At 43.5% G+C, this 14,272-nt stretch overlaps 1 protein-coding gene across 1 annotated transcript; it reads right to left on the reverse strand.

The window, feature by feature from the left end:
- Window positions 1–977: 977 nt before the first annotated feature.
- CIRSR (corepressor of RBPJ and splicing regulator) lies at window positions 978–13,059 on the reverse strand. The gene is made up of 9 exons (XM_085872172.1): window positions 12,971–13,059; window positions 11,888–11,939; window positions 11,365–11,487; window positions 9,074–9,132; window positions 7,264–7,312; window positions 6,122–6,239; window positions 5,715–5,824; window positions 4,590–4,687; window positions 978–2,180 (listed from the first exon to the last, which is right to left on the reverse strand). Exons 1-9 carry the CDS (start codon window positions 13,057–13,059, stop codon window positions 1,433–1,435), a joined length of 1,446 nt encoding a protein of 481 aa, XP_085728298.1. The 3' UTR covers window positions 978–1,432.
- Window positions 13,060–14,272: the final 1,213 nt, after the last annotated feature.

A 14,272-nucleotide genomic window follows, 5' to 3' on the forward strand; every position in this document is an offset into this window, starting at 1 on the left:
AGGACGGCACACACATTGATGAATCACCCTGCCTGTGAAACACAAAGATGGCAGCTTATATGTGGGCCGAGTTTCAAACCCAGGTTAGACAACTGAGAGGCAAGGTCTAACATTGCATCACACTGCTTTATTGCATATTCTACAGTGTGTGTGTGTGTGTGTGTGTGTGTGTGTGTGTGTGTGTGTGTGTGTGTGTGTGTGTGTGTGTGTGTGTGTGTGTGTGTGTGTGGTTTTTTTTTACACAAAAAATGGTCTCCAAAAGATTAAAGGGCATCAGAATGATATGCTTTTATAACCTAATGCAGGTAAAAGGCATCACATTAATAAACCTCAAATTACACTCAATACGGCACCTTAAACTTTTTATCATATGTTTCAAAAAATTGAGACAAAAAAGTAAATAAATAAAAATAATAACCACTGCGATCACTGTTGTCCCTCCACCAGTCATTGTCGAATTGTCATCATGATCTCCCTCTTTGTTCCTGCTCAGTCCTCACCTCTTCCCTGGGCCAGCTACACCTTGTATGGTTTTGTTTTGTCTGTCTCTCTCTCTAATGCTCTAAAATGACCCCCCTCATTTCCACCCACCATTTCTGTCACTTCTCTTTCTATTGCTTTACCTCCTCCCAACCATTCGATTCCTTCCAACTGAAGCCCTTGCACCCGCACTCATTCCAATCTCTCTCCAAGCGTCCATCAAAACATTTCATCGTGTAAGCTCTTTACCTCTTCTTTGTGACCCCTTACCATCGCGCACACCCTCTTTCCCCTCAAACTTTCAAATCTTTCACACCCTCCTCCCTCTTTCCCATCATCCCATCCACTTACCCACCACCCACTTCCCCACAACCCTCTTGCCTTTCATCTCAAACACCTTTTTCTCTCTATTCCCACTCACGTATCACCTCTTGCCTCTCTTCCACCCACCCCCTCCACATCCTGCAACACTCACCCCACTCACCCCACTCACTCTCTCTCTCTCTCTCTCTCTCTCTCTCTCTCTCTCTCTCTCTCTCTCTCTCTCTCTCTCTCTCTCTCTCTCTCTCTCTCTCTCTTTCCCCTCACCCCTCCCAGCACACACATCCTCTTCCCCCTCGCCTCCTCCCATCCCACACATCTTTCCTCTCTCTTTCCTCATATCATATGCCCTGTTTCCCTCTCTTTCCCCTCACCTCATCCCTTCCCATGCGAAATGCCCTCTTCCCTCGCTCTTTCCCCTTGCTCCTTCCCATCTGCCACATTTCCATCTCTTTCTCCTCATCCTCCTCCATTCCCACAAACACCCTATTTCCCCTCACCTCCACTGATCCCAGATGCCCTCTTCCCCCTCTCTTTTCCCTCACCCTCCTCCCATCCCACATGTTCTATGTCTTTCCCCTTGCCTCCTCCCATCCCACAATAATCTTCTCTCTTTCTTTCCCCTTGCTTGTTACCGTGTGGCACGCTGTCTTCCATCTCTCTTTCCTCTCATATCATATGCCTTGTTCCCTCCTTCTTTCCCCTCACACCCTCTCATCCTTGAGGCCCTTTTCCTTCTTTCTTTCTCTTCACCCTCCCTCCCATCCTCTTCCCTCTCTCTTTCCCCTCGCCTCTTTTCACACCATACGCCCTCTTTCCTCTCTCTTTCCCATTGTCCCCTCCCATCCCGGGTTCCCTCTTCCCTTTCTCCTTGCCTCCTCCCAAACCATATGGCCTCTTCCCTCTCTCTTCCTCCTTGCCTCCTCTCATATCGCACGTCCTCTTTCCTCTCTCTTTCTTCTTGCCCCCTCCCATCTCGCTTGCCCTTTTCCCACACTCTCTCACTCCCATCTTGGCCACTCCATTTTAGACTCTTCATCTGCTGTACATCTTGTCGACGTTCCTCCAAATCCTTGTGACACTCTTTCCTCTTATCCTGACCATCTTTATTCCAACGTGTCTTCTCAGAAAGCACATTACTTTTCCCACTTGATTTTGACTTATCTTTCGGCTTCAAAGACTCACTTGAGGATTCAGAAGATGAAGAAACTTCCTGCTCTCTTTTGTCCTGCTTCTTCTTTTTTGTTTCCCTATCGTAATCAGATTCTGACGATTGGCTCCCTGACTCAGAAGTAGAAGAATGCTTTCGTCGTTTATCATTTTTCTTCTTTTTCTTCCTTTTCTCCTTTTTCTGCTTCTTTTCCAAACGATCAAGTTTCCTGATGGGAATAAAAAGGTAGTATTAAATTCTTTAAATTTAATTTTGTTATGAGAATGAAGAATATAAACAACAACTGAAGCCAATCATTTGCAAATCTCTCCCAAGAGACAGAGATGCATTAAAAAAGAAAACAATTTTAAAACACTGCACCAACTCGGACATCCAAGAGCACACTGTGGTACAAATGCTGAACCAAACTCTACACAAACGTACATAAATTGTAACAATAATGTTTCAGGATGAGAGTGATGTCAGCACCTCATAAACCGAACCTGGTAGTGTTAAAAATGAAGTTCACAGTTCAAATTATAAAAACCGAAAAATTAATCGATATACAGTATAATGGAGCTATGGCGTGTGTGTGTGTGTGTGTGTGTGTGTGTGTGTGTGTGTGTGTGTGTGTGTGTGTGTGTGTGTGTGTGTGTGTGTGTGTGTGTGTGTGTGTATACATGTATAATCTACTCCTTTGAGAGGATTTGACCTTGGAAGTTGAAACTTTGAGGGATTAATGAGGATACCCTGAAGTTGTGCCTGAGTAAATTTCACTTGATTCCATAAATTTTTGAAAAAAAACAAATACCTCTTTTCACCCATCTTGGTATTTTTTTGTTTTGTGAGGGCGGGGTGGTGGAGAGGGGGGAGTGGATGCAATTGGAATTATCCGAGCTATATAACCACGATGCATTGCATACACACATAAGCAGTGCACACGTTTTTGCTTCATGTACCTAACCCGCAGATTATTACGCAGGTTCTTTTTACGCAATTTAGTACGCAGGTTATTTTTATTTTCAGGAGCGATCGAGGCAGCGTTCTGTAAAAGGGATACACTACCCAAATAAAGGGATGTGCCAGAAGAACGTGTTGCACACATGGAGCGAGATCACCTGTGGGGCGGGTACTCTGCTAGTACAATTAATAACCTAGAAAGATTAATCAGAGATTGCAGACCCTCACCAGGACTTGTTTTATGTGGTGTATCTTGTGTGGCAAATAAATTGAAGGATTTATTAAATCATTGCTAAATCCCATTTACTAAATCAAAAAACAACACTTATATTATTCATTGCAAATGAACGGTCTAAATGGTCTCAAGGGCAAAGGTATGAAAAGGTGGAAAGGTGCAAATGTCAAAAGGTGCAAAACGGTTGAAAGGTGCAAAAAGGTCAAAAGGTGCAAAGGTCGAAAGTCCTGAAAAGGTTAGAAAGCCTGAAAAGGTTGAAAGAGGTCTAAAGCATCTAAATTGTCAAAAGGGTGTAATTTAAGGTCTAAAGCATCTGAATTATCTCAAGGGTCTAAAGGTCAATAAAAGGTATGAAGGTCTGAAAAAAGTCTAAAGAGAAAAAAAATGTATCTAAAGGGTAAAAATGTGTCTATAAGGGATCCTAGGGGTCTAAAGGGTCTCAGGGTTCAAAATGTCTCAGGGAAAGGATCTCAGGGGTCGAAAGGGGTTTAAAGTGTCTACAGGATCTTAAGTCTAAAAAGGGTCCAAGCGATCTGAAGAGTATAAAGGGGTCTATAAAGGTCTAAAATGTAGATGTACTAATGGTCCAACTCACATTCAGACATAACATAATTAATAGAAGTACTCACATTTATATAGTGCGTAATTAATGGACATACTCACGTTCCAATAAAGTAGTATGTAATAAATAGACATACTCACGCACCACGATTACCATGTACCATTATCATAAGTATTATCCTCATTATTATCATTTTCAATATTGTCATGATTATTGTCATCATGATGGACCAAGTTATCATTGTCGTTATCATTATTATGTTCCATTATCATTATCATGATGTTCCAGTCATGATTATTATCATCATGTACCATTATCATAATCATTATTATTTAGTTATCATGATGTATCATTATCATTCCAATAGTATGTAATTAATAGACATACTCATGTTCCGTGCAGACAAACAGACAAACGGACCCAAATGCAATACCCTCTCTGGCGAGGGTAATAATTTTTATCTCATTATCAAAGCTCGTATGAAAAAAAAACTTTGTGTCAAGGAAAATGGATCATGTCCTCAATTGTACCACCTTTCACAGTGACCTTCCTTAATCCAAGGAAACCGGAAAGTCAGTACGAGGAATCAGGCAAGCAGTACAAAAATAAAGTCGAACCTGATGCTTTCCCAAAACTTTACACAGATGGCTGATGCAGCCAGCTACGAACCAACACCTTGAGAAACGAGTGAATCTCTCCATCACTGGTTGAGGAAACAATTTGACCTTCAACCTGGCCACTGCTCTTCAGCTGCACATGCTCGCATCCATAGCTCGAGTATCCGAGTCATGGTGAAATGGTTCTGGAGCTTTAGTGCCATGAGTAGAAGATCGGGAACCACGTGCTTTTTGACCGACACACGACGCAAGAGCCCCACACACCTGAGCAGCTTTTGCTTCTGTTTCATGCTGAGAGTTTTGAGGAAAGCCACCTCGGGGTCATCGTCTTCATCATCTTCGTCACTGGTTCCAACGAGCTGCTGGAACAAGTTGGCCAAACACAAACAAAAATTTGCAGCAGCCAGAACCTGCATTTGTGTTCATGTCCCCCATTCCTACCTCCCCCTTCGGCATATTTTGTATACAACTTTATAAATCACCTGTTTCTCCACCAACTAAATGTTGTGATGGCTTGAAATTGACATAAAACTTTTGGAAACGTAAGAGAAGCATCTAATCAACCTCGACAGTTTCTTTTCCTGAGTGATTTAAAAGTAGTTTTGTATTTCCCAAACTCGAAACATTCAGCCCGATAACTTCAGAGCAGAGCCATCTCAACATTGTAAGTGCAACCTCAAAAAACAACACTTATTTAAATGCCAAACAGAGAAACAGGATGGCAGGCCGAGGAGCCGGTGAGAGGGAATTCTTCATGCTGACAGCAAAGGCACTCGTTAGGCCATTTCAGCTGCAAACGGAATGCCGCACGTTGGTTTAACCCGGGGATTCCCAACGTGATTAGCGGAAGCATTTCAGAGATCGAGCGCTGTGTTTGCGAGGACGAGATGCTCATTATGTGCGCCGGGGAGATTTCATACGTCCTTAGCTCGCGAACCGCGTCGTGCCCTCGCTAACGATGGTGAGTTGGTGGATTCCTGCCCTCCAGAAAGCGAACGCCACCATTGCACACACGCCGTCACGCCATCGACCGATTTGCTTCCCTGGTGGATGTAGCTTCGCTAACTGTGGTGAGTACGAGAAAAGGGCGCATAAAATCAAAAGTGGTGAGTTTGTCACCTACCAGTCACAACCCAATTAACACCTCTCAGAAAGGGATTACACACCTGACAGTCAAAATTGATGGAAGGCACGAGTTATCAAAAGAAAAAGGATCTTGGATTGTGAGCTTCCTTGTGACATTATTGTGTGGCCTTGCTATCATTTCACTCCCATGTTTTTCACGAATACAACCTCCCTTCCTTCACACCACTCCCACTCCCTCGCCGCTACAAACGTTTATTCAACACTTCTCATTGCTGGATGGCCCACCCCTCGTTCCCCCCTTACCTGGCGGCCACCTTGCGTCTCCATGTTTCTACCCAACACGCCTTGCTTCAGGGCCAGGCCGCTGTGGCGGAGTTGTTCCATCAACTCAGCAGGATGCATGGTTGGGGCAGCTAAAGTGCACACGCTAAAGTTATTACAAACAAGTTTCGAAGAAAAAAAATAATAAAAACAAAAAATTTAAGTCTTTAATGAATCCAAGTATGTCAGCTTCTTTCCATTGTTTTGCTTCGATTCCAAAAGGAACAGACAGCACTGCCCAGTTTCCGCAACATCGTTATTTCCTGCAAAGTCACCATTTTAACTAATTAAAAATCACGTCCATTGTGCAAGACTAAATATCAACTGACACAGCATTTAAAAACAACAACAGTAAATACGATAATACGTGAAATGATGTCATTACGCACCGGCCTGCTCGGAGGCAACGGAGCTGGCGTTGATCCCCGAGAGGCCAAAAAGTGGACAGTCTCTGTCAGTGTTCATGTGACCCCATTTGTGGCACTTAAAGCAGCGCACGTGTCGAACCTACAGCGATCATATAACCGTATCACATCGCCCTCCAGCGGTAATCAGCTGCAAACACAAGCTAATGTAATACAAGCGGGCACATCACCAAGGTAGGGAAAGAGGGCTTCTCTCACGGTTCAGAAACTTGTGGGTCATGGGGTGAAAGGAACCTCGTTGCGAGTAATAAGAATACATTTCGTTAAAAAAAAGTAAAATTATGAAGCTTCTTCATTTACACTCCATCAACAGCAAACCAATCACGAAGGCAAGACAATGAAATCACAGAAAAAGGACAGTTGGTCCATCCTGCCTGTTCAATATCCAAAACCAGGACTCCCACGTACTGTAGGCAGTGCTAATCACACAACCAACACATAGGAATTTGGCCAAGGTAACGGGACACAATGACCTTAAACACTGGAAAGATACCATATGCATTTACGCGATGGACAATTCCAATCCAAGCTGGATGGAGAAGCAGCAGGATAGCCTGCTTTAAGACTCTATCCAAAGGATGGCATCCGAGATGCGGCATTCTCCAATAGCGGTGTATAATTAAGTACAACTCCAACTGAGATTGAAACCAGATGAGAGGGCTTGGTGGTGGGTATGTTGTCCTGCTGCCTGGTTATTTAGCTCCATCACCAACCTCAGCCTTAATGCATTAAAAGACTCTCAGCTTACCTGTTTACCAGAACGTCTGAACGGTTAAAGTAAAGCAATCGGAGCAAAGTCACTGTTTTACTTTAATGTGGCAACGGTTAGAGATCTCCACAGGGTCCTCTCGTGGACTGCGAGTGAAAACGGGCAATGTGCAATGGTCACAGTGATTTTCATCAACTACAATTAAATAACAGTCCTGGACAGTACTGCTTCTGTGTTAAGAAAAGCATTGGTTCAAGGCTTGAACAGGGCACAATAACTCACATCGGACAGATCACACACATCCCCACGTAAAAAGAGTTTACTTTACTCCTATGAAAGATCCATTGTGCCCATACACACCACACAGACAAGGTGCAAGAGGGGAAGATTATCTTACCTGTATTCCAAAGGGCCTGTCTCTGATATTGGCATCATCTTTGGCATACCTGAGTCATAACAGGTGTTGATTAGCAAATGCATGCGAGACAACACAGGGTAATGCTAGTATGGCCATCTGAGCACTTGACTAAATTCTAACTCCATTTACTATGATGATTTGTCTCACTATGTGTGTGTGTGTGTGTACACACACACACACACACACACACACACACACACACACACACACACACACACACACACACACACACACACACACACACACACACACATACACACACACACACACACACACACACACACACACACACACACACACACACACACACACACACACATACACACACACACACACACACCTTAGGTATGTTTCTGCAGCATCTACAAAGACACATCATATTGGCTGTGTAATAGCTGGATCGAAGTCAGATACAGGTCTCATCCCGCGCATACCTCTCACTCCATCTGATACAAATATGTGTATTTTTATGTCAAAGTTCTTTTATTACCTCCGTCACCGAAGGTGGATGGAGATTATGTTTTCACCCCTGTCTGTCTGTCTGTTTGTGAACAAAATATCTCAAAAAGTTGCGGACAGATTCGGACGAAATTTGATGGAGAGCTTGGGTATGTGACGCCGACAAAATGATTAGATTCTGTTGAAGGTCCAAATCCGGATCTGGATCCGAGAAATTTTTTTTGAGTGATTTTTCACAATTTGGTGATCGGGTAAAAATTACATATCGCAGGATATCTCAAAAAGTTGTGGACGTATTTGACCAAAACTTGGTGCGCAACTTGGGTATGTAACAAGGAAGAATTGATTCGATTTTGGTGAAGATCCAAATTCGGATCGAGATCCGAGAAGTTTCTAAGCGATTCTTCACCAACGAGTGATCGGGCTAAAACGATATATAAAAGCACGATATTTCAAAATCTTATGAACGGATTCGGACGAAACTTGATGGACGAGTTGGTTAGGTGACAAGGACAAGCTGATTAGATTTTGGGTCCGGTCCGAATCCATATCCGACCTATCAGTGGGATACAAAACGTAAACTAATCAGCCTGGCGGAGGTATGCACTCGACCGAGTGCCCTTCCAGTTTAAAGCGATAACGCTACACTGCCCACTATCCCAACCTCTACACTGCCCGTGACACCACCCGCTACACTGCCCAAAGTGTAAACTTAGCTGAACCGTATGAGAGAACTCTGCGCAACCATCGAAGATCTGCTAATGAAACATCAGAGGAGAGATCAAGTAGACAAAGAGACCGAAATGAAACTCTACGATAACGACGGTGGACAGAGAACATTGAAGAAAGAGAAGAACGGTTGGAAACGAGAAGAAGAGCGAAACGTCATAAGCCTGATCAAGTTGAACTACCGGATGTGAATAATCAACAAGCTGTAATCAACGTGGAAGAGCATGACGGAGGAAATATGAGTTTCAACTGTGAGTAAGTCACAGGGACAGACTTTCGACATAATTTGCTGGCACCTTCCGAAACAATTGCATGTAGCTCTCTGAAGAGTTTGATCATTGGACTCATTAAGCATTGTATCTGAGAAGAACGAGATTGTTAATTGTGTTTACAGTGAAATATATGCATGAACGCGTTCAAAAACACGAGGCCGCGTATGTTACGCAGGAGCATAGCGAGTTGTCTACTAATGTCCTTGCAATCCGTGTAAAGTGCAATATCTGCCAACGTCCATACACACTAAAAAAAACAAATAGAACATGCCAATCACATTTGGTGTGTCCCCGAAGATGCCCTTCAATGGTCTGTCCTTGTGACTCACTTTTCACGGGGAGCAACTTTCTGCCATTCGAACTTGCAATCATCATCCGGCTTCTCCTCCTAAGCAAACAATAATGCCGCTTACCAAGGTGAGCCAAGCACATCAAGCCGCTCTTTCCTGCACCCACTTAGAAATCACAATGCCAGGCAAATCCCCCAAAATATGCTCATGGACACGCAGGAAGGACAAACAAACAAGGGTTTTTACGAACACACAAAACAGCCTTACCTCAATCTCTGACGCAGCAAGAAAAATGTAAAGAGAGAGAGGGGGGGTGGGGTTGGGGGGGGGGAACAAACATCAACAGAATAAAGCACAACAAATAAATAATAAAACCGAGTGCAAAATAAAATTCCAAACATATTTCTTCAGCAATGCATAGTCGTTTGTTCTGGGATTGAAAGTCACAAACCAATATCAATCAACCATGGTGGGTATGCAAATTTACAAGATGTACCTTTCTTAGTACCCGGAGGTGCTTCATACATGAAGTGGAGACCGTGTTTCACTCTCTCATCTCCCATCAACAACCTAAAGGACCAAGAGACAAAGTGGAAAAGGTTATGCTGGAAGAGTCAGAGTGAAAGGGGGTGAGGGGGGGGGGGCTCGTAGCAACAAGGACAGCCATTGGATGTCGGAATGCTGTACACAAGAGGTAGAAAGTATTTGAGTCAAATTATGCTTTCTGTTGACTCACAATCTCTTTGAGACATACACACACTGCACACAAACTCTATAAATTATCCTGCACATTCCCCATTCAGTCCAGGGAGTCATCAGGCACGATATCAACAAGTGGCCTTGAAACAGCTCTTCGGGGGTACTTCAAGTTCGAAGCTGACTAGTAATCTTTTCTGAAAGTATATATCCTGAGTGTGTGTGTGTGTGTGTGTGTGTGTGTGTGTGTGTGTGTGTGTGTGTGTGTGTGTGTGTGTGTGTGTGTGTGTGTGTGTGTGTGTGTGTGTGTGTGTGTGTGTGTGTGTGTGTGTGTGAAAAAGTATTTGCAATATATTTTTATTTAAATAATATAACTACAATTGAACAACATGTACAAGAGCATCATTTTTCCACATACTCCCCCCTCCTTTTCAACACACTTAGTCCATCGGTTCACAAGCTTCTGTATCCCATCAGGAAAAAAAGTTTTTTATCTGAGTGACGAGCCACACATGCACTGTCTTTCAGTTGTTAGTCACTGGCAAAGTGGTGGCCTCTTAAAGCGTATATGAGTGGACCAAACAGGTGGAAGTCCGAAAGGGGTCAAGTCAGAACTGCACAGAGGATGGTCCAACACCTCAAAGTTCAATTGTCGGAGGGTTTCTTCAGTATGGGCGGCAGTGCGTGGATGGGCACTGTCATGCAACAATGAAGCACCTTTTGACAGTTGCCCTCGGCGTTTCCATCGAATAGTTGGTTTCAACTCGTCCCGGAGTATTTCACAATAACGGACACTGTTTACCGTCGTGCCCCCCTCTTGGTAGTGTTCCAAAATTGGGCCTTGTGAGTCCCAGAATAGTGTGAACATCACTTTTCCAACCGATGGTTGACTTTTGAACTTCTTTTTGACCGGTGATGTCGGATGTTTCCATTCCATACTCTGGCGTCTGCTCTCTGGTTTGTAATGGTGGATCAACGTCTCGTCTCCGGTGACAACGCATCTCAAAAAATCATTCCCTTCATCAGGAAAGCTGTTCAAAATGCTTTGGTAGATTGTCACACGGTCACGCTTCTGCTCTTCTGTGAGTTGTTTTGGAACCCATCTTGCAGAAACTTGATGAAAGCCAAGTTGGTTGTTGTTGATTTCATGTGCAGAACCATGACTGATGTTCAGATGTTGTGCCACTTCGTCACGAGTCGACCGTTGGTTTTACAGAATTATGGTGCGGACTCGTTCAATTTTTTCTTCAGCTGTGGACATGTATGGGCATGCACGTTGTTCATCATCAGTGACACTTGTGTGACCGTTTTTGAACATGGTAATCCAATCATACACACTCCGCTGCGGTAAAGCCCTGTTCCCATATTGTGCTGAAAGTCTGCGATGGATTTCTACCCCTGGTACACCTTCAGCCCACAAAAATCGTATCACTGCACGCTGCTTTTCTTTGGTGCAAATGGACAGCGAAGTGGTCATGTTAGCTCCCTTACAACGACACAGTTACTGACTGCTCAAGGTTGAAACTACTTCAGAATGGTGCAGACAGTTTGTGCTTATACTTGCAAGTACAATAAGCAATGTAGTCAACACAACACAGTTTTAAATAAATCATTGCGGATACTTTTCGACTCACCCTCATATTAAACCTCCTCGCTTTATGGAGCAGCAAAGCACAGATTATGTCCCATAACTGAAGCTGCACAGATTGTGAACAACAATGGGCATCTGCCACACGAGCAACATAGTCTCTGCACCGCTGCACATCAACCAGGAGGTGGGATTGCAGTCGGGCATAATAATAGCCGACAGGTATATATATATATATATATATATATATATATATATATATATATATATATATATATATATATATATATATATATATATATATATATATATATATATATTTCAGGGGTTGGCAGGTAAGCACACTCGAAGCTGTCTAGCCTGGGTTTGAATCCTGACCCAGCTATCAACTGGCATCCCAGTGTTTCATAGGCAGGGTGACTCATCAATGTGTGCCGTCCCTCGGATGGACGTTAAACTGGGCGTCCTGTCTGCCGGCATTAGTTCGTGGACGGTAAAGGTCCCATGGTGTGTTTCGCGAAGAGTAGATGAGCTATCGCCGACACCTTGGCCAAACTCTAAATTCCTACCGTAACTACTGCTAGAAAAGCAATGGCAAACTGCTTCGGCAGCACCAATACTCTGTAACATAGTATGGTACATCAGGATCAGGATATATGTTTTCAGATACTCCAGATATATCTGGCTTCAAATAACAAACCAAATGATATCAAGGTCAAAGGTTACCAGATTAATGTGAAAAAAAAATGAAGGAAAAAATGCGTCAAAATTTGTTGTTAACGGCAAAAGTTAAATATCACTGCCAAATGTTGTAGTTTATTTACTTTAACTTTCAGAGTAAACATTCTGATCAACTTATCAAAAGGTAATAATCAAAACAAATTCCATTGTTCCCATAGCAACCATTAAAACAGTAATTAGTTGATCATCGCAATAAAACCAGACACATAGGAAGGCCTAAAATGCAAACGTGCCTTTGTACTTCAGGCTACATTTAAACTATAAAAATTGCAGGTTGCATCAAATTTGAAAAGTTCTCGTTGTTCATCGGCTTCTGCATGCGAGTTCCAAGGGTTGTGACAGACCTTGTCGATGCAGGAACACGTACGTGCCTGTGCATTTCAGTCCTTGTGAGCGGCACTTGCACCTTAAAGTTGAAGAGTTATTCCATCTGCAAGTTTGAAGGGATAGATTCTATGCTGGAATCCTTCACTCCTTTCTGGACTCGCTTGCTCCTTGCCTCACTGACCTATTTTTACTGGAGAATTAAGCAAGTACGGGTGAGAGACAACTGTTCAACTTGAGTTGCTGTGTCTGCTGCATGATCACCTATTCAAAGCTTGTCCAGGAGTTCAGGATTGGAAACAAATGTTATCCGTGCTTGCTTCTTCCCATGAAAAAGGTGCATATCACACTGACATTGGGTTTCATAAAACATCTGCCTGTTGGTACAGCCACAGAGTCTTTGTTCTTGTCACTCCAACATGAAATCATAAATGGTGTGAAGCAGTTCACGTCAAAGTGGACCGTGCCAGGCAGCAGCGTCTGAGGAAGACCACTGAATTCTATTTTGAGGTAGGATGGAAAAACGTAGCGATTCTGTAATATTTATTAAGTTGCAAGCAAGGGAGAGGGGTGGGGGCGTCACACACCTGTTGTTGTAGATCTCTTGCTCCTTCGTGTACTGCTGCATTAACTCTTCCTGCTTCTTCTTCTCAAAGGCAATTTTCTGTTCTGCCATCCATACCTAGCAGACAACGTGTCATAACCACACTGCTGGATAAGAGGGAGATGGGTGGGGAAGTGGTGGGCTGAAAAGGAATCATAAGGGGAGGAAGAGGAAGAGTGGGGATGGGGAAGGAGGAAGAAAGAGAAGAGGAAGGATGAGAGGATATATAGGAAGCGGAAGAACGATAGTTATCTCCACTGCCCCTGATATTGATGTCACTTCAAAATTCTTCCACAATAAAATGCTCTCATGCACAGGTTTATTCCACCTCATCTGCAGCTATCGTACCCACATTCTCACCCCTAGTACGTCGAATCTTGTGGTCGTGGCCTTAAAACAACTTTTCCTCTCTTTACTGAAGGTCAGTTGAACTGAAGGCAATCTGGTCATTGTCTGGTCACTCCACAATCTGGTCATTCCACAATGACTGCAACAAGTATGTGTCCACTCTCACGAGAGTTATCACTCACGTCTGGCCAACCTCGAGGCTGAACTCACGAACCTGTATTCTAAGTCCAGATGGCACTTTGTCTAGTCCATCTCTGGTGGATGCTCCTCCTCCATCCCTCCAATTACTGAAAAGACACGACAGCCGACTCTGCTCGTGAGAAAGCCGAATGTCTCCTCTCTGTGTTTGCTTCCAAATCTCATGTACTCAACTTTTCACTCCCTGTCCTTAACCTCATACAACAGCACCTGACTGCTGAAGTCTTGAACTGCTCTCAACGGGATCCTCTCATCTCCTCTCCCTGTTGAGGCCGGAGTGCCCTGAGGCAACTGTTACGGACCCAGTCCCGTTTCTCATTTTCTTCAACTAGCTTTCTGATTCTCTGGAAGGAAGCAATATCTTCCCTCTCTGTAGACCATGATAGAACCAGGAATTTGCCAAACATTTGGAAATATTTTAACCCTGACAAATTACTCAGTCTGTTTCTCCCAAAGTGGTATTTGGTGAACCCTCTGATCTACTTCCTTAACTCGAGACTTCATAGAACACCTTACCCCTCACAGTCTTGAGAAAAAAAGGACATGGGGTCTTTTAAACTCTTGCTTTGCATTTCCGAGCACGATCTATATTAACTTTGTTCGTGAACTTTGAATAACTGGCACAATGTCAACCATACGAAGCCAACGGATCAAGCGGAACAGTCCAGAGCTGAAACATCTGCCAACTCCGTCCTGAGAGCGTGCGGCAAGTTTGATTTGTTGAGACGGCATAAACTTT

The sequence above is a fragment of the Eptatretus burgeri genome, chromosome 3, assembly GCF_056783735.1.
Source record: "Eptatretus burgeri isolate ZD-2024b chromosome 3, Ebu_testis_v1, whole genome shotgun sequence".
NCBI classification, from domain to species: domain Eukaryota; kingdom Metazoa; phylum Chordata; class Myxini; order Myxiniformes; family Myxinidae; genus Eptatretus; species Eptatretus burgeri.

What these genes read in the sequence shown, in the direction of transcription:
- CIRSR (XM_085872172.1), bottom strand. Translation starts at nt 13,059, where the DNA reads ATGGCAGAACAGAAAATTGCCTTTGAGAAGAAGAAGCAGGAAGAGTTA. An exon ending in CGAGGAGGTTTAATATGAGG is followed by an intron (nt 9,133 to 11,364) that starts GTGAGTCGAAAA and finishes TTGTTTGCTTAG; the next exon opens with GAGGAGAAGCCGGATGATGA. An exon ending in ACAGGCCCTTTGGAATACAG is followed by an intron (nt 6,240 to 7,263) that starts GTAAGATAATCT and finishes TGATCGCTGTAG; the next exon opens with GTTCGACACGTGCGCTGCTT.